The sequence below is a fragment of the Hyla sarda genome, chromosome 5, assembly GCF_029499605.1.
Source record: "Hyla sarda isolate aHylSar1 chromosome 5, aHylSar1.hap1, whole genome shotgun sequence".
NCBI lineage: Eukaryota > Metazoa > Chordata > Amphibia > Anura > Hylidae > Hyla > Hyla sarda.
This window is the reverse complement of record NC_079193.1, coordinates 336,496,775-336,516,861: the sequence shown is the minus strand read 5'-3', so window position 1 is coordinate 336,516,861 and position 20,087 is coordinate 336,496,775. Positions and strand designations below refer to the sequence as shown.

The 20,087-nt window shown below is 46.3% G+C and overlaps 1 protein-coding gene across 1 annotated transcript in view; it reads left to right on the top strand.

The window, feature by feature from the left end:
* Window positions 1–19,325, top strand: part of YWHAZ (tyrosine 3-monooxygenase/tryptophan 5-monooxygenase activation protein zeta) — a 33,243-nt gene extending 13,918 nt beyond the window's left edge. The window contains exons 2-6 of the mRNA XM_056522507.1: window positions 412–716; window positions 10,156–10,279; window positions 14,931–15,094; window positions 15,174–15,269; window positions 18,229–19,325. Of these exons, the coding sequence (XP_056378482.1) occupies window positions 423–716; window positions 10,156–10,279; window positions 14,931–15,094; window positions 15,174–15,269; window positions 18,229–18,291 (741 nt within the window). The 5' untranslated portion in view covers window positions 412–422 and the 3' untranslated portion in view covers window positions 18,292–19,325. The remainder of the gene's footprint in view (window positions 1–411; window positions 717–10,155; window positions 10,280–14,930; window positions 15,095–15,173; window positions 15,270–18,228) is intronic.
* Window positions 19,326–20,087: the final 762 nt, after the last annotated feature.

Genomic DNA, 20,087 nt, shown 5'->3' with positions numbered 1-20,087 from the left:
ATTAGTTCAGCTTTCCAGTGCTCCGGTGGGCTGGAAAAGGTGGATACAGTCCTAGGAGACTCTTTCCTAGGACTGTATCCACCTTTTCCAGCCCACCGGAGCACCTGAAGGCTGAACTAATATATGCAGGATAAATCATCAACTGCCGAGCCGAGAAGTTTGTGACGAATCGAATTTACTGCAAGTTTGCTCATCTCTAGTTGTAGCGCATAGTGTTGCAGCAGAGAAGATATTCCTTAACCCCACCAAATAAAGCTGTTAAGGGGCTTTGGCACTGGATTTGCAGGCCTGCTAGCAACATTTAATGTATCCAAATGGTAGGATGTGCCTGTACTGAGTATAGTATACTCTGGTAAAATGAATAATGCAGAAATTGATAGTTTCTTTTTTTTTTTTTTCCCCTCTGTCTAGAACCTTTAGCCATGGATAAAAGCGAGCTGGTACAGAAGGCCAAGTTGTCTGAGCAGGCAGAGAGGTACGATGACATGGCCGCCTGCATGAAGCGGGTGACGGAAGAAGGAGGTGAACTGTCCAACGAGGAGAGGAATCTTCTGTCAGTCGCCTACAAAAATGTAGTAGGTGCCCGCCGGTCGTCCTGGAGGGTCATCTCCAGTATTGAGCAGAAGACAGAGAGCCATGAGAAAAAGCAGCAGATGGCTCGAGAATACCGGGAAAAGATCGAGACAGAGCTGAGAGAGATCTGTAATGATGTTCTGGTAAGAAACCCCCCTCCTGCTTATCCTGCCTTTTTATAAAAACTCCCTTTTTCGTGCTAGGTCCTTGGTTAAGATCTCTTTCTTATAAAATGGTTAGAAAACATAAGTGTGAACACCGCTTTATACTTACCAGGCAACTAACTATATAGTAAGGCTTAGAAATTCTGACACACAGAGACATCTCCAAACTGAGGACCTCCAGATGTTGCAAAACTACAAATCCCAGCATGCTTGGACAGCAGTTGGCTCTAAGGGCTTGGTGGGAGTTGTAGTTTTGCAACAGCTGGAGGTCCACGGTTTGGAGACTAGTGCTGTAGTAGTTTGAGCTTATGGATAGGGGACCCTAATGCCACGTTCATAGAAACATCTTCTGCCGAAATTTTGCCATGTGCACAATGCAGCACAATCCTATTGAAATCAATCTGACTCTTCTGCCGCAAAATTTCAGAGCAGAATGTTCCGGTGAAATTCTGCTCGGAAATTCCTCCATGTGAATATAGCCTCAGGTTGAATTGCTTCACAAATTGATCTTCTGTAACTGCACTGGATCAGTTTTTGTTTTTACATACTAGTGTCACTCTGTACTAGGGAGCTGTGTACATTGGTTTATAAACGGTTTGTACAGCGGGATCCCCAAGATCTCAATTTGAGGTTGCTGTTGGGAATTATAGATGAACAAATAGCAATTTTACATTCCCAAAAAGTCCAAAATGCAAGTTAACGATTTGTCCAGTACTTATTGTACTCATCAAAGTGTTACTTTTTAAATGTTGCGTATGGTCCTCACACAAGCACCAGTTACTTACGGGTCTCCCTCCATCTTTTAGGAGCTCTTTGCTTGATGCCTGTCAGATGTTGTGCACATCCCCCCCCCCCCCCCCCCTTAGTATTTTGCTAACAGGAAGTGCTTCCTGTTTCCCTTGTTGGGAAGTTACACAAGCGGATCCACATAGAATAGCACCTAGCCATAAACTACTCTCTACTCTACTCACACCACGTTTGCGAGATCCGGCATAGTATTCCAGTTTTCAGTCCAGCCACAAAACTATCTCTGACTCCTGTCAGCGCATTTAAATGAATGCGATTCAGCGCTGGTCCATCTGGGATACGGGAGCGCCCAGTTTTGAAATTTCCCTGCCGGATCTCGCAAACGTGGTGTGGATGCACCCTAAGCCCCTGTTCACATCTATATTGGAGGCACTTTCCATTTAGACAACAGGACATTAAGCTGCATGCAGTATTTTATGTCCCATTAGAATCCAGTAAAATAAAGGAAGCCTTACGGACCCCAATGAAGTCTGCAGTGGGATCTGTTGGGCTCTATCTGGTGTACAACAGACATACTAGCTCCTTTTTTCCCCTGGTCAATTACATCTATGATGGAAGCTCAGAATGTAGGTGTGAACCTAGCTTTAGCTGTGTGTGGTTAGTAAAGAGGTTTTTGTGGCCAACTTCCTTAGTGTTATTTTTTTTATTTTATTTATGGTTTGGACATGTGGCTTACAGGGTAACTACCTGTAGGTGGCTTTAGAGAGTTTTCTCGCTCGTGAAGAGCTAATTTTCATGCCTTTTCCTAGGCAGCACTTCCTGTAAGATGTTAAACTCGAGCTTGATGTCTATAGGGGGTAATTAATACACTCAAAGAAACATAATCAGAGAAGCTACATAAGGATTGACCTTTCACAGACTGCTGTGTGCATAGTATGAAACATCCAGCATCCTCTAAATGTGCAAAACATAGTGGATACCAACTACTTATAGACTTTCTATGATGGTCAGAGGTCCGAAGATGTCAGCTGGACAAATATTTATCTTGTCACCGGTCTTCCATGTGTTGGACTTAATTTTAATAGGAACTCTGCCCCTAGACATCTTATCCCCTATCCAAAGGATAAGGGATAAGATGTCTGACCAAGGGGGTGCTGCCGCTGTGGACCCCCCCCCCCTTTGCGATCTCCCTGCTGCACCTGGCATTCGTTTAGAGCGTCGGTTGCCGCGCTGGAGGCTCGTGACAATGCAGCCGTGCCCCCCTCAATGCAAGTCTATGGGAGGGAGCGTGACGACGCAGGAGCCTGCATCGCCAGTTATCCGACATGGAGTGAAGTTCATCCCGTGCACCGGATGTCTGGGGTGCTGCAGCAGAAATCGAGGAGGGACCCCTGGCATCGCACCTTTTTATTCCCTATCCTTTGGATAGGGTATAAGATGTCTAGGGGCAGAGTACCCCTTTAAAGGAGTTCTCTAAGCTAAAACTTTTAACCCCGCTGTGCCCAGGCTGTAAAACTATACATAATAAACTTTCACTTACCTGCCTACGATCCCCCGTTGTTCCGATATCGCCGTCCCTTTCTCCGGTCTCTTCCACTTCCTGCGGGTCGGTGACTTCACTCTGTGCTCAGCCTATCAGCGGCCGCAGCAATGTCCCGACGTGGCCGCTGATGGGCTGAGCGAGTGAAGTCACCAACCAGCAGGAAGTGGAAGAGACCGGAGAACGGGACGGCGATATCGGAACAACGGGGGATCGTAGGCAGGTAAGTGAAAGTTTATGATGTATAGTTTTACAGCCCGGGCACAGTTTAGGATAAAAGATCTCCTTTTAAGGTTAAGGTCACACGTAGCGTATCCACAGCGTATTTCACACTGCGGATGTGCCAACGACAGTCACTAGACTGAGCTTCTTGCTGTGGCTGGGTAGCCCGGTGTGTCTGCTCATTGCTCATTGCTCGTAGCAGCATATTTCCCGCTGCAGATCTGACACACAGGGCTACCCGGCCGCAGCAGGGAGCTCATTCTAGTGACTGGCATTGGCGCATCCGCAGCGTGAAATAAATGTGAAATTAATGTTATGTAGTTGACACATCCACTAGATATACAAAGTTCAACCTCAGGGACACCCAAGATCTAACCTCCCCCCCCCCCCCCCCCACCCACCAACCTGATATTCAGTAAGACATACAGTAACCTGTACTCAGCCGTACAGTAGAAATGAAATTAATAAGGTAAGGGGTAAAATACAGGTTAAATGCAACAACTATATTTTTGGGCATCTGTAAAATGCAGACCATCGAACTCCTGGCGGATCTTGCTGGCCGTATGGGCTGACACGAGAGCTTCCTCTGGCTGCCTACATTCTAGTGTTGGTTGACTATCGAGCAAGCATCATAAATGGCTGGAGAGGTGCCACCAAAAGTATTCTGTCTGTCATCCATACTCCGGATGTCTGGGCTGATTAGCTATCAGTCACTTGTTTGACAATTGCTGCTGTAACAAGGAACTTTGACCTTGAAGATTTTAAAACTGTGCTCTCATTGCTGACCGCGAGCGGGTAGGTGTGCCCTGTATTGTTGGCTTTTGTTCTGCCTATTGTACCCTGGCGGCCCGCTGTGCTACCCTATTGCGGTAAGTGCTAAAGCAGTGAACAGACCCCTATCACATTGCGACTTTATTCACAAGGGGCAGTCGGGGAATGCCATTCTATTGATCGATTGTACCCCCAGTGATCGATCATTAATCACCAGATGGGAAGTGCTATTAGAGGACCGACCCCCTTTTTATAGGTTGGACCAGTTGAGGCTGTTCCATTAATTACATCTGTTGCAAAACTACAACACCCAGCATGCCCGGACAGCCATAGGCTGTCCGGGCATGCTGGGTGTTGTAGTTTTGCAACAGCTGGAGGCACCTTTGGTTAGGAAACACTGGTTTAAAGGGGTATTCTGGCTTTATACATCTTATCCCCTATCCAAAGGATAGGGAATAAGATGTATGATCGCAGGGGTCCCGCTGCTGCCTCAGACGTGGACGTGACACACACCCTCCATTCACGCACGCTCCCATAGACATGAATGCCGTGACGTCCTGTCCCTGTGTCGGAAGCAGTGCCCGGCACAGAATGCCGGGGGCTGCACAGAGTTTGCGGGGGTCCTTACATGTATAAAGCCTTAATACCCCTTTAATCCAACTGCTTATCTTTCCAATGCCCCTCTATACATGCACACTTAGGCAGTGCGTACACGTGTTCGCTTTGTGGAGAGAGGCTTGAATAGCTGCCAGACACCTCTGCTGAATAGATCAGGTATGATGTAACCCCTGACGTGTTCTGCAGAGGTGAGAAGTCCCCAATACCCCACACATGGTCCTCATGACTTTTTTCTCTGTTTATGTACATTGTTATTCTTTTACCCATATCAGAGGGAAGTGTCTTAAATCTAGACTAGATTCCCAATGTTCCGGATCTTGTAATAAAACGTTTTTGGCTGTTCCGAAATAGCAGGTTTGAGGCCGCCTGCTCCTTGGTGAGTACAAAGTCCGTACGGCTTGGAGGGGATGTGTCACTGGGCGTGTCGGGTGACCTGCTACTATTCCCGTCACCACAATACGGCCAACTCCTAAAGAAACCATGACTTCCTAACAAATATCCCTTCTAGCAACACAGGATCACTATTCCGCCCCACGGATCAGCCGTGCCCAGCGTCTAAAGTTTCCAGAGTCAGCTGTTCCTTCACATTCTCTGCCCACTGAGAAATACTTTAAGGGCAAACAACCAAGTGCAATGCGTTCTTCCTTCTGGCTGGAGTAAAGGGTGACTGTAGTGTTCTCCCGGCCCCCGTGATCTCACATAGTCAGTCCTGAGACTCTCCAGAACAATTGGCGTACACATAAGCGTAGGCTCCTCTGCATATGAGCTGCCCCCGCTTTACATAAGGCACTTCCAGCACTGGATGAATCTCTAACATTAGGCAGCAGGAGGTATTTGGCTGCATTGTTCCTTTCTAGGATTTCTTGCCATCACTCCCGCAGTGGTAGACAAACTAATAACCAAAAAATGTTTTCTAAGGCCTCATACGCACAGACTCTATACAATGGCAAAGAGTCTCTCCGGTTTTGTGCTCTGCAGCTGTGTGACCCTGTATAGTACCTCAAAGTATCATACATCTTTATTGTGTATTAGAGCTGTGCGGTATGACCAAATATGTATATCACGGTATTTTTGTAAGTTATGGTGGTTCCACGGTATATAACAGTATTTCTTTCACCACCCCAAATCATGTGACCCGCGAGCAATCTTCTGCTCTCCCCCCCCCCTAATCATGTGACCCGCCAGCGCTGTTCTGCTCCCCCCACCAAATCATGTTACCCACCAGCGCTGTTCTGCTCCCCCCCCCAATTAATTATCAGCCCAGCGGGGTACTACTCACATATGTCACCCGCAATCACTGCCCTCCTCCTCTTAGTTAGGGGCCCCCGGCGCTGGAACTCGCTGTTCGCCAGTGGTCTCCAACCTGCAGACCTCCAGATGTTGTAAAACTACAACTCCCAGCATGCCTGACAGCCAACGGCGGTTCGGACATGCTGGGAGTTGTAGTTTTTCAACAGCTGGAGGTCCGCAGGTTGGAGACCACTGCTGTATGTTGTATCCCTATGCCCGGGCTGCAAAAGATATAGAAAATAAACTTTAACTTAAATACGTCGGCCTTACGCTGGGGACTGGAACGTCGGACAGCCGCCAGCCTATCACCGGCCAGTGCGATGTCCCGCCCCTACCAGTGATGGGTTAAACGCACTGTCATGTAAGAAGCCGGCTTTAAAGCTTCAGATTTAATGCTGCAGATTTCAATGTCAAGTAAATGGCCGCAGCATCAAAATCTGCGCTTCAAATATGTGCAGAATACTGTATGTGTAAAATGACCCTAATGGGTAGCAAAATGGCACAAAATATGAAGCAGATCCTCTACGTGTCAACATACCATGGGTGGGGGTCACATGTAGCGCATCTGCAGTGTATTTGATGCTGCAGATGCACTACTGACTGGCCCTAGAGTGTGCCTCAGGCTGTGCCCACTTTGTCTGCCCCTATCGCCCACAGTGATCTGTGATTCGCCGCGTGCATTTGCCGTGTAGTCTCAGATATCACGGTCGTACTAGGCAAAGATCGGCCGTGATGTCTGTGTGTACACTGTGCCTGCACACGGCGACTCGCCGATCACGGTGTGTCTGCTCATGGCGACGGATTGCACAATGCAGGGCTCTCCGGTACAGCAGGACGCACTCTGGGGACGGTCAGTAGAGCATCCACAGCGTCAAATAAGCTGCGGATTCTCTACATGTGACTCTACCCTAAGGAACACAGCTTCAAAACCTGTGCATCAAATATGTGCAGGATACTGTATGTGTCAATACACCCTTAGGGTATGTTTTACATGTACAGGAGCTGCTGCATATTTTGTGAAGCTGATTTTGCTACCTATTAGGGTCTATTTACATGTAAAGTATCCTGCACATATTTGATGCACGGGATTTGATGCTGCGGTCAATTATTTAGTTTACATTGAAATCTGCAGCACAAAATCTAAAGCTTTACATTCTGTACATCAAATATGCGCAGGATACGACCAAGGACTGAAATGTACGTCCTGGTCTGCTGGTACTTGGCACACAAAGATGTACATTTACTTCCTGTACATGACCGTGAGCACCGGATCGGTGCTCGCCTCATGCGTGAAAGCAGTCGGGGACCTGCCGGTAATGGCGATCTCCCTGATGTCCGCCATTAACCCCTCAGATGCCGTGATCAATACAGATCACGGCATCTGGGACAGTGCGGCTATTGTAATAGCTGATCTGATCGCCTGCGGCACAGCTGCGAGGATTAGATCGGCTAAGATGGTGGCCGGAGGTCCCCTCATCTGCCTCCGCCCGCTCTCCCGGGGTCTTCTGCACTGATCTGCCTTCCAGCAGAAGATCGCCGATAATACTGATTAGAGATGAGCGAAGTTACAGTAATTCAATTTGTCAAGAACCTCGCGGTTTGGCGTTTGCTCACTTTATCCTGCATAAATTAGTTCAGTTTTCAGGTGCTCTGGTGGGCTGGAAAAGTTGGATACAGTCCTAGGAGACTGAAGAGAGCACCAGAAAGCTGAACTAATTTTATGCCGGCTAAAATTAGCAAACGCCAAACCGCGAGGGTCGTGACAAATTGAATCACTGTAACTTTGCTCATCTCTAATACTGATGAGTGCTATGCTTGTGCATAGCACTGAACAGTATTAGCAATCTGATTGCTATAGAAAGTACCCTATGGGACATAATTTAAAAATAAAAGTAAAAAAAATTAACTGAAAAATCCCCTCCCCCAATAAAAATTTAAATCACCCTTTTTCCTGATTTTACAAAAAAAAATGTAAAAAAAATATTTGGTATTGCCGCGTGTGTAAATAAATGTACGATCTATCAAAATATAAATAATATAAATATAATGACCCCATACGGTAAACAGAGTAAACGTTTAAAAAAAAAAAAAAAGCAATGATATACACTACGGAAAGCATGACCAATACCAGCGGTGTTAGTGTCAGCAGTTTGGTAAGAGTTTTGTATGTGACTTTCATGGAGGTTTCCTGTTGGGTTTGGCTCATGGAGTGGGAGCTGTAGTATCAATGTCGCAATCCATGCATTTTAGGCATATAGTGCATGTGATCCCCTGAGATCCGCAACAAACCTCTGATTTTACATGGAGATGTTGCTGTATTTTAGGATGGCCAGTAATATTTTTCAACTATGAAGTGCTGAAAGGTATTTACGATCTGCAGCCTAAAAGGAGGGCGAGGCAACTATATACTTAGAGAGACTCTGAAGGAAATGTTTTTTTTTTTTTTTTTAAATTAACCAGATTTGTAAATTACTTCAATATAAAAATCTTAAAGGAAAACTGTCACATGATCACTCCCGCAGTAACCACATGTACTGATTGATAGTGCGGGGGACACTGATTCATATGATCCCTACATTGCCCGGCTCCATCCGGCCGTTCGCCCACAATCTTAGTTTTTCTATATATGAAAATGTGGCTGTAACTGGCGCGGGCGGGGTTTTCAGGAGCCTAGTGATACTGTGACGTCAATGACGCCCGTCCGCAGCGCCGCCTGCTTATGAATATTCATCCCCCCCCTCCCTCCAGCTCTCCCCGCCACTCCTAACCGGTCTTCACTGCGCATGTCAGGACGCGGCACATGCGCTGTGAAGACCGGTTAGGAGTGACGGGGAGAGCTGGAGGGAGGGGGGGATGAATATTCATAAGCGGGTGGTGCTAATGTCACAGTATCACTAGGCTCCTGAAAACCCCGCCCGTGCCAGTTACAGCCACATTTTCATATATAGAAAAACTAAGATTGCGGGTGAACGGCCGGACGGATCCGGGCAAGTTAGGGATCATATGAATCGGCGTCCCCCGCACTACCCGTCAGTACCTGTGGGTAGTGCGAGAGTGAACATGTGACAGTTTTCCTTTAATCCTTCCAGTACTTATCAGCGGCTGTATGCTCCACAGGAAGTTGTGTAGTTCTTTCCAGTCTGACCACAGAGCTCTGACAGAGGTTTATTTATTTATTTTCTCCCTCTAGTGGGAAGACCTAGAGATTTAATGATAGGATATCATGGTCTACATTCAGGAAGTTGTATTTGTAGTTTTGCAACAGATGGAGGCATCCGGGTTGGGAAACGCTGGTCTACCATATTGCATGCCAAGCATTCTTAAGAATTAACCCCTTAATGACCACTCTAATTTACACCTGTTTCCTGTGCCACCATGTTGCTTATTCTGCTTTGCAGCATGATTGTAGGTACGGCCCCTTTCTCAGTGATCTGATCGGCACCTGGGGACTTAAAAAGCCCCCCTGGGCATTCTACACCCTGGCTGCTGTGTTGTGTACACAGATCATAGTGTATTAGTATACAGGGGTACATTAAGCAATATTTGTGTAAACTAAAAATAATTCTTGTACATTTTTTTTTTTTTTTTTTTTTTTTTTAAGCTCAACATATTTGTATTGGGTACTTTCATAGTCATAATGGAAAGCATTAAGTTAGAAGATATTCAGTGTGAAACAATATTAAAAAAAAGTATTCGTAAATATTTATAAATACCAATGCAATCTATTGTTACCCCCAATTAATGTGGATTCCCAAATCCATAGATACATGCAGCCATGTCTCCCCCCTCACCCCCGTGACTGCTATGGCTGCCGTACCCCTTTAATAATGTATATCACAGTGATCAGTATGTATGGGTCTTTTTTCATGATCTTTACAAACTGATGGCAAAGTAAACGGGAGAGCACTGAACAGCAAAAATAGCTTGGCAGCGAAAGGGTTTTCCCGTGAAGGACAAACTCCACCTGGATCACCAAGGTATGAGAGTCTGATCCGTGTGGCCCTGAACCCTGGGACCCCCACTGATCACGAGAGGCTGCTTATCAATTCAAATCAGGGGACATGGGACCCTCTTTCTTATGACTAGTGGGGGTCCCAGGTGACTAGCCTTCTTTGTGGGAAATACGCCTTTAAATTTTCACACATGTTTTTAAAGGGTGGATCCTCTTCCGGGGAGACCACCACCCATTTACCACCTTGTTAGTTACTGTTTTATTTTCTTGTCTTTCAGAATCTTCTGGATAAGTTCTTGGTTCCCAACGCATCACAAGCAGAGAGCAAAGTTTTCTACTTGAAAATGAAGGGAGATTATTACCGTTACCTGGCTGAAGTAGCTAGCGGAGATGACAAGAAAAGTAATGGCTGCTTTTATTTTATATTTTCCATAGGTTAATGTGTGTGTACAGACATGTAGGGGTTACTTATATACCACTGGACTCATAAGCTATATAAGCTGAGACCTCTGCCACTATAAAACCAGGTTTTTCCTTCAGTCATATGGCTGAAACATGGAAGCAGAAATTTATACAGTAGTGACCACTGCAGGTGAAATGTATCACATCACAACTGGGTAGGTTTAATACTCTTCTGCTGACGGGAGCGGCCATTAAAGGGGTCTCTGCTGTGGATCATGTCTTTGTGCCCTAATACATCTTACAGGCAGTCACCATTTTAAAGGATATTTCCATAATCTGGTTGTTTTTTTACATATTCCATATACTAATGGCCTTTTGGACCTTCAGATGTTGCCAAACTAATACTCCCATCATGCCGGGACAACCAGCGGCTCAACAGGTATGCTGGGAGTTGTAGTTTTGCAACAGCCGCAGGTCCACAGTTTGGAGACCACTATCATGACGCAGTAGTTCTCAATCTGTGTCAATAAAATCCTCCCATACCGTTTAGACCAGGGTGCCTCTAGCTGTTGCAAAACTACAACTCCCAGCATGCCCGGACAGCCTTTGGCTGTCCGGGCATGCTGGGAGTTGTAGTTTTGCAACAGCTGGTTAGGAAACACTAATTTAGCTGCTATTTGGGTAAGGGGTCCCTTATCTGCTGGGCTCTCCTGAGTATGGCAAGCTTTAAGGGGTACTCCGCCCCTAGACATCTTATTCCCTATCCAAAGGATATGATCTCTGATCACTGTAGTCCCACTGCTGGGAACCCCAGCGATCTCTCCTGCAGCATCCTGTGTCATCTGCTGAACAGAGCGAACTTCGCTTCCTTCCTGATGACTGGCGATAAAGGGGCCGGAGTATCGTGATGTAACTGCCCCGCCCCCTTCTTGACACCACGCCCCGTCCCCTCAATACAGTCGACACTCCCCCTCCTATAGACTTGCTTTGAGGAAGCGGGGCCGTGACGTCACCATACTCCGGCCCCTGTATCGCCCATCATCAGGAATGGAGCGAAGTTCCCTCCGTGCAGCAGATGACACAGGATGCTGCAGGAGAGATCATGGGGGTCCCCAGCAGTGGGACCCCCGTGATCAGACCTCTTACCGCCTATCCTTTTGGGCGGAGTACCCCTTTAACCTGTGCACATACACTAGACAGAACTGGTCCGACATGGCCAGTTTTAACCATTTCAGACAGCCATAGTTTTAAAATTTCAGGTGAACATTTCCTTGGCTGTGGCCGCCATGTTGGAATTCGTCAGCCAATCATTAGCCCCTTCGCACAAGTACCATACCAACGTATGTGTATGACCGGCTTTATACGTATGGCTCGTTTCCCAGTGCCAGCCTGTATTTGGTTAGGTTGCACAATATCCCAGTTTTAACCTCTCTTCTCCCAGTAACTAATACAGGATGATTGAAGGGAGTAGAGATTCAGCCTCACATGCAGGAGGACCACATACATGCCTTGCTTTGTTACTGCCCCGGAAACATCCATGGCTCCAAATTCCTCCGCTGCTTTAGTCACATTAAAGTTATTTTGGAGCTGCACAATGCAGAGAAGTCACAGGGGGAATAGACTGTGAACATTTGTAGGATTCTGGGTTAGTGAGTCTATCGGAGCATAATTCTTCACTGTCCCAGTGGCCGCACAGGAGGGACCATGTACGCCGTACTTGGCTGTACATAGTCCTGTCAGTCCCTGTGCCCTGCGGCTCTGCCAGGCCTAGATTAGACATGGATAATTAATTCTGGGTTATTTTTGGGGGATGTTACCATGCTGTAGAGCCGTGCGTTCTCATCAGACCTGGAGAGAATCCAGATTGTGACCTCTGGATCAGACTCATTGCGGCTTGTGCACCATCTGCAGTACACTAAATAATACATCAGCTTCCCTACTTTTAGAGCCAAAGGGTGTATATGTAATTGATGTCCCTTTTTACATGTATCAATTATTGTTCTGATGCCTTGTGTTATCAGCTGCAATTGATTTTACATCAGAAAATTATATTAAATACATAGTGAATTGGTGGCTTGAAAAATTGTTCTGTATAAATGCAGCTTTACTTAAACATCACTTTGTCTTTTATTTGACAACTCTAGATGTTTTGTGTTACCAAACTTGGGAATCGCCAGTTGCTGTAAAACTACAACTCCCATCATGCCAGACATCCAAAGGCTTTGTCCGGCCATAATGAGTTGAAGTTTTGCAACAGCTGATTTTCCTAAATTGTTGATCTAATGCCTGGTTCCCAAACTTGTAGGTTTTTAACAGCTGGAGACTTACAAGTTAGGGAACACAACATTAAATTAATAGTTTCTGGAAAACCTGATCAGGGCATGATGGGAGTTGTGATTCTCCAGCTATTTTGAGAACTACAACTCCAATCCTACTCTTACAGTTTTCGATTGTCTGTCATTTTGATTTCCTTGAACTGTTGATTTCATGTGGTGTTCCCCAGTTTGTGATTCTCCTAAGTTATGACTGAAGGCTGTCTGGGCATGATGGGAGTTATAGGTTTTTTTAACAGCTACCAGTTGGGACTGCTTAAAATGATTTAGGGGCACTCTTTGTACATCTGGCATACCACTATAGGTATTGTCAAGATCCTCAAAGATCTTGCTGCACTTTGGGACTGCACTGATCAGTCTATCCTTTAAGCTCACACTTTCTGTGATCGTAAAGGGGTACTCCGCCCCTAGACATCTTATCCCCTATCCAAAGGATACCCATAGACTTGCATTGAGAGGGAGGGCGTGACGTCACAAAGGGGCGTGGCCGTGACATCAGCACCACATCGCTTGTAATCAGGCACGGAGCGAAGTTTGCTCCGAGCACCAGATGACTGCGGTGCCGCTGCAGAGATCGCTGGGGGTCCCTCCGCTGGCAATCAGACATCTTATCTCCTATTCTTTGGATAGGGGATAAGTTGTCTAGCGGTGGAGTACACCTTTAAGATAAAGAATTTGTGACACAATATACACTGCTCAAAAAAAATATAAAGGGAACACTAAGATAACATATCCTAGATCTGAATGAACTAATCGTATGAAATATTTTCGTCTTTACATAGTTGAATGTGCTGACAACAAAATCACACAAAAATTATCAATGGAAATCAAATTTACCAACCCCTGGAGGTTTGGATATGGAGTCACACTCAAAATCACAGTGGAAAACCACACTACAGGCTGATCCAACTTTATGTAATGTCCTTAAAACAAGTCACAATGAGGCTCAGTAGTGTGTGTGGCCTCCACGTACCCGTATGACCTCCCTACAACGCCTGGGCATGCGCCTGATGAGGTGGTGGATGGCCTCCTCAGGGATGTCCTCCCAGACCTGGACTAAAGCCTCCGCCAACTCCTGGACAGTCTGTGGTGCAATGTGGCATTGGAGGATGGAGCAAGACATGATGTCCCAGATGTGCTCAATCAGATTCAGGTCTGGGGAACTGGCGGGCCAGTCCATAGCATCAATGCCTTCCTCTTGCAGGAACTGCTGACACACTCCAGCTACATGAGGTCTAGCATAGTCTTGCATTAGGAGGAACCCAGGGCCAACCGCACCAGCATATGGTCTCACAAGGGGTCTGAGGATCTCGGGACCTAATTGCAGTCAGGCTACCTCTGGCAAGCACATGGTGGGCTGTGCAGCCCCCAAAGAAATGCCACCCCACACCATTACTGACCCACTGCCAAACCAGTCATGCTGGAGGATGTTGCAGGCAGCAGAACGTATTCCAAGGTGTCTCCAGACTCTGTCACATCTGTCACGTGCTCAGTGTGAACCTGCTTTCATCTGTGAAGAGCACAGGGCGCCAGTGGCGAATTTGCCAATCTTGGTGTTCTCTGGCAAATACCAAACGTTCTGCACGGTGTTGGGCTGTAAGCATAACCCTCACCTGTGGACGTCGGGCCCTCATGGAGTCGGTTTCTGACCGTTTGAGTGGACACATGCACATTTGTGGCCTGCTGGAGGTCATTTTGCAGGGCTCTGGCAGTGCTCCTCCTTGCACAAAGGCGGAGGTAGTGGTCCTGCTGCTGGGTTGTTGCCCTCCTATGACCTCCTCCACTTCTCCTGATGTACTGGTCTGTCTCCTGGTAGCGCCTCCATGCTCTGGACACTACGCTGACAGACACAGCAAACCTTCTTGGCCCAGCTCGCATTAGTGTGCCATCCTGGATGAGCTTCACTACCTGAGCCACTTGTGTGGATTGTAGACTCTCTCATGCTACCACTAGAGTGAAAGCACCGCCAGCATTCAAAAATGACCAAAACATCAGCCAGGAAGCATAGGAAACGAGAAGTGGTCTTTGGTCACCACCTGCAGAACAACTCCTCCCTTGGGGGTGTCTTGCTAATTGACTAAAATTTCCACCTGTTGTCTGTTCCATTTGCACAACAGCATGTGAAATTGATTGTCAATCAGTGTTGCTTCCTGAGTGGACAGTGGGATTTCACAGAAGTGTCATTGACTTGGAGTTACATTGTGTTGTTTGTGTTCCCTTTATCTTTTTGAGCAGTGTACTGTAGAACAAAGTGTTAAATGTTAAAGTGACGAGAATAAATCGTGTCCACATTGTAACCGTCTGTCCTTCTATTCCAGCGATCGTGGAGCAGTCCCAGCAGGCGTATCAGGATGCCTTTGACATCAGTAAAATGGAGATGCAACCAACACATCCCATCAGACTTGGCCTGGCTCTGAACTTCTCCGTGTTCTTCTACGAGATCCTAAACTCCCCAGAAAGAGCCTGCTCTCTGGCAAAAACAGTAAGCGGATGAGAAGTGCTGCTCATTACTAATGCTGCTTGTGTATGGCGGAGCAGTGACGTTACTCCTCTCATTTCAGGCTTTTGATGAAGCTATTGCTGAGCTCGATACCCTGAGTGAAGAATCATACAAAGATAGCACATTAATAATGCAATTACTGCGGGACAACTTGACAGTAAGTTTTCTATATGCTTCTGAGGAACACGTCTGAAATGAGGATTCATTCTTGATAGTCACCCCATGTTAAAGGGCCAGCGATCAGCATTTGATCGTTCATTGGCTGATTGGATCTTCTGTTCTGCCAATAAAATCTTAGTCGGCCCTGTGTTGTCTTCTGTAAATACTGATCGAGTTTTGGGGGCTTCCGATTCTACGCAGTACATTTTTCGTTAAAAAATGACACCTTATCATTATTCTGTAGGTCCATACGGTAAAAATGATACCCTACTTATATAGGTTGGATTTTGTCGTACTTCTGTAAAAAAATCATAAATACATGCAGAAAACTGTATACGTTTAAAATTGTCATCTTCTGACCCCTATAACTTTTTTATTTTTCCGCATGTGGGGCGGTATGAGGGCTAATTTTTTGCGCCGTGATCTGAAGTTTTTAGCGGTACCATTTTTGTATTGATCGGACTTCTTGATCGCTTTTTATTTTTTTCATGATATATAAAGTGACAAAAAATACGCTATTTTGGACTTTGGAATTTTTTTGCGCGTACGCCATTGACCGTGCGGTTTAATTATATATTTTTATTGATTCGGACATTTCAGCACGCAGCGATACCACTTTTTTTTTTTTTTTTTTTTTATTTACACCTTTTTTTTTTCTTAATGGGAAAAGGGGGGGGTGATTCAAAGTGCACCTGAGGCCTACCAATTAGCGTAGGGTACTGTTGGTTAACAGCGCTTGGGTCCTAGATTCAGATCCCACCAAGACAACATCTACAATGAGTTTGCATTTTCTCCCTGTTTGTGAGGAAACTAGAGATGAGTGAACTTACAGTAAATTCGATTTGTCACGAACTTCTCGGCTCGGCAGTTGATGACTTATCCTGCATAAATTAGTTCAGCTTTCAGGTGCTCCGGTGGCTGGAGACTCTTTCCTAGGACTGTATCCACCTTTTCCAGCCCACCGGAGCACCTGAAAGCTGAACTAATTTATGCAGGATAAGTCATCAACTGCCGAGCCGAGAAGTTCGTGACGAATCGAATTTACTGTTAGTTCGCTCATCTCTAGAGGAAACCCATGGACACTAAAAAAAATACATACTGATACGTGAATTTAGACTGTGAGCCTTAATGGGAACAGGGACCCATTTAAGTGAACAGTGTTGCTTAATCTTTGTGTGCTATGTAAAGAATGAGGACCTAGTGCTGGGCGGTATACTGGTTCATACCGAATACCTGTGGGGGTGATTGTATACCCTGTTGGGGACAGAGGAACTGTACGCCCTCCGCCTGCTCACTTCCTATAACGCATAGCGGGTCAGGCCTGGTACCTAGCAATGGGCAGGACCCGTGGCTAATAGCGCGCAGCACCGGTTGCGGTGCCGTGCGCTATTAACCCTTTAGACGCGCCGTTCAAAGTTGATCGCCGCATCTAATGTGAAATGTAATCAGTGCCGGTTAGCTCAGTGGGCTGTTCGGGACCGCAGTTTGGAGTACACGAGGAGGGACCCCTACCTTCCTCCTGCGTGTCCGGTCGCCGAATGACTGCTCCGTGCCTGAGATCCAGGCAGGAGCAGTCAAGCGGCAGAATCATTGATCAGTGTTCTCCTATGGGATAACAATGATCAGTGCTATAGTCCCCTATGGAGGCTATAACATTGCAAAAAAAAGTTAATAAAGATCATTTAATCCTTCCCCTAATAAGTCAGAATCCCCCCCCCTTTTCCCCATTTTAAAAATGAAAATTAAATTAAATAAAAAACTCCCATAAAAAAATACAGTTAAATACCGTAAAACCACCATAATTTAGAAAATACCGTGATATACCGTATTTATCGGCGTATAACACGCACTTTTTAGGCAAAAACGTTTTGCCTAAAGTCTACCTGCGTGTTATACGACGATAAGCCGCTGCAGTTCAATTATTTAAAGCGGGCGCGTTAAATCCATGAACTGCAGCGGCTTTGCAGGTGCAGAGACCGCCACCGCTGCCGGCTTCTCTGCCCCTGCCTGTCCTGGGGTCTAGAGCCCTGCTGCCGGCCCTTCTCTCCCCCTGACTATCGGTGCCGGCACAGATAGCCAGGGGGAGAGAAGCGGCTCCGGCAATGGGGCAGCGGCGCCCATAGCCAGGGGGAGAGAAGGGGCAGCGGCACCCATTGCCGGCGCCGCTGCCCCGTTCCCTCCCCCTCATCCCTGGTTGTATAATTACCTGTTGCCGGGGTCGGATCCGCGCTGCTTCTGGCTCCGGTGTGCGTCCCCTGCATCGTTGCTATGCACTGCGAGACGCAATGACGTCACTCGTCATTGCGCCGTGCAGTGCATAGCAATGACGCATGGGAGGCCTGAAGCAGCGCGGACCTGACCCCGGCAACAGGTAATTATACAACCAGGGATGGGGGAGGCAACGGGGCAGCGGCGCCGGCAATGGGTGCCGCTGCCCCTTCTCTCCCCCTGGCTGTCGGCGCTGCTGCCCCATTGCCGGCGCCGCTTCTCTCCCCCTGGCTATCGGCGCTGGCACCGATAGTCAGGGGGAGAGAACGGGCAGCGGTACAGACAGCCAGCGGGAGAGAAGCGGCGGCAGCAGGGCTCTAGACCCCAGGAAAGGCAGGGGGAGCGAAGCGGGCAGCGACGGCCTCTCTCCCCCTGCCTCTCCTGGGGGTGTATCGGGGTATACTCATGCACACACACACCCTCATTTTACCAAGGATATTTGGGTAAACTTTTTTTACCCAAATATCCTTTGTAAAATGAGGGTGCGTGTTATAGGCCGGAGCGTGGTATACCCCGATAAATACGGTACATTTTTGGTCATACAGCCCAGCACTGTGATGACCTGGCAAGTTTGTAAAAACATAAAGTACTTAACAATGTGGCCCCATATCTCATCTATATGGCCCCCATGTGTTTCCTCTTTTCTTTGCGGATGATTTTAATCTTTTTCTCTCTCTCTTTCCTTTCAGTTGTGGACATCAGACACTCAAGGGGACGAAGCTGAGCAAGGAGAATGCGGCGGAGAGAATTAATCAGCCTTCCTTTTCTGTCTGCCTCATTCTAAACAATTGACACAATAGACCATTGTCATCCTTACTGTCCCACAAATAGGTTTATATTTTTTTTTTGTTTACAATTATAAAAAAAAAAAGTTTATGTTACTTCTATTCTCTGGATTTCTATATTTCCCATGTGGTTTTGTGTTAAATAGGGAGTAGGGCCAGTTAACATTGGGGCTTTTTTTTTTTTTTTTTTTACTTATTTAGTATTTTTTCCTTTCCCCACCTCAAGGTGACCAATATGGGGAATGCAAAATTTTTATACATGTTTTAAATGTTTGGCTGAGTACTTCAGGTACATTGCGGGCTACCACAGGGCCCACTATTCCCCATATTCAAGCATCATGAACTGCTTGTATATTGGTCCACGTAATGGCAAGTAAGGGACGTTTGGTTTGCGCTGTAGGCGGAGACTCTAAATTTCCTTAGCACATTGCTTAGAGGGCAGTGCTGTAGTCCGCAATCAGGTTCCCTCTCTGTGCCTAAACCTTTCTTTAGTGATTGGTCCCTGCGATAGCCAGTCAAAATCCTGAGCAAAAAAAAAAAGGTTCACATTCCATTCTCCTCTACGGTTGGCTAACGTTTTTTTTTTTTTTTTTTTTTTTGCTTTTGTTTGTCGCTATCCTCCATTTTTATTTGTATTTAAATTGTTTCAAACAACCTAAGATCAAAAGAGAAGTACTTGATACATTAAAAGACATACATGCTTGGTATCCCATAATGTCACTATATATCAAGCACAGCGGGAAAAAAAAAAAAAAAAGAAAAAACATATATTTAACTTTTAGTTTTATTTTTGTTTTTGATACTTGCCTAACATGCATGTGGCTGTAAAAAATTACAATACAAAATAGTTACCAGGGGAATAACTTGAGATGATGGCTAGCTTTGTTTAATGTCTTATGAAAATTTTCATGAACAATCCAAGCATAATTGTTTAAGAACATGTGTAATAAGTTGATGTAAGTGGAATAAAAGTTTTATGAATGGACTTTTCAACTACTTAAGACGTGGTTATATACAGTGCTTTTATTTTGGCCTTGTCTGGGCAGGGTTTCTAGAAAATATCTAAATCTGGGAAAAAAGGATTCTCCGCTCTATACTAGGGTTGAGCGAACTTACAGTAAATCGGCTCGTAGCGAACCTCGCAGCTCGGCTGTTGATTACTTTAGTCTGCGTAAATTAGTTCAGCTTTCCAAGGGCTACAGTTGCCTGGGAAAGGTGGATACAGACCGAGGAGACCTAAGACTGTCATCCCGGACTTTTCCAGCTAACCGGAGCTCTTGGAAAGCTGAACTAATTTACGCAGACTAAAGTAATCAACAGCCGAGCAGCGAGGTGCGCCACGAGCCGATTTACTGTAAGTTCGCTCAACTCTACTCTATGTACATGTCCAATGTCCACACACATGCACCGAAGCCCCAGTGCCTGCATGCACATGGAGCAGATCCGACAGCGTTATACATTGTGTAGTGGTCGTTCCTGTAGCTCGGCTCCTATTGAAGTGAATAAGAGCTGAGCTGCAGTAACACAGCACAGCCACTACATAATGCAGTGTTTTTCAACCAAGGCACCTCCAGCTGTTGCAAAACTACAACTCCCAGCATGCCCGGGCAGCCAAAGGCTGTCCGGGCATGCCGGGAGTTGTGGTTTTGCAACAGCTGGAGGCACACTGCCACAATGTATGGAGCTGTTCCTCAATCTGTTTCCTGTATATGCAGGCACCGCCACTTTGAGACACAGCTGATCAGCGCCTGTCGGGTATTGAA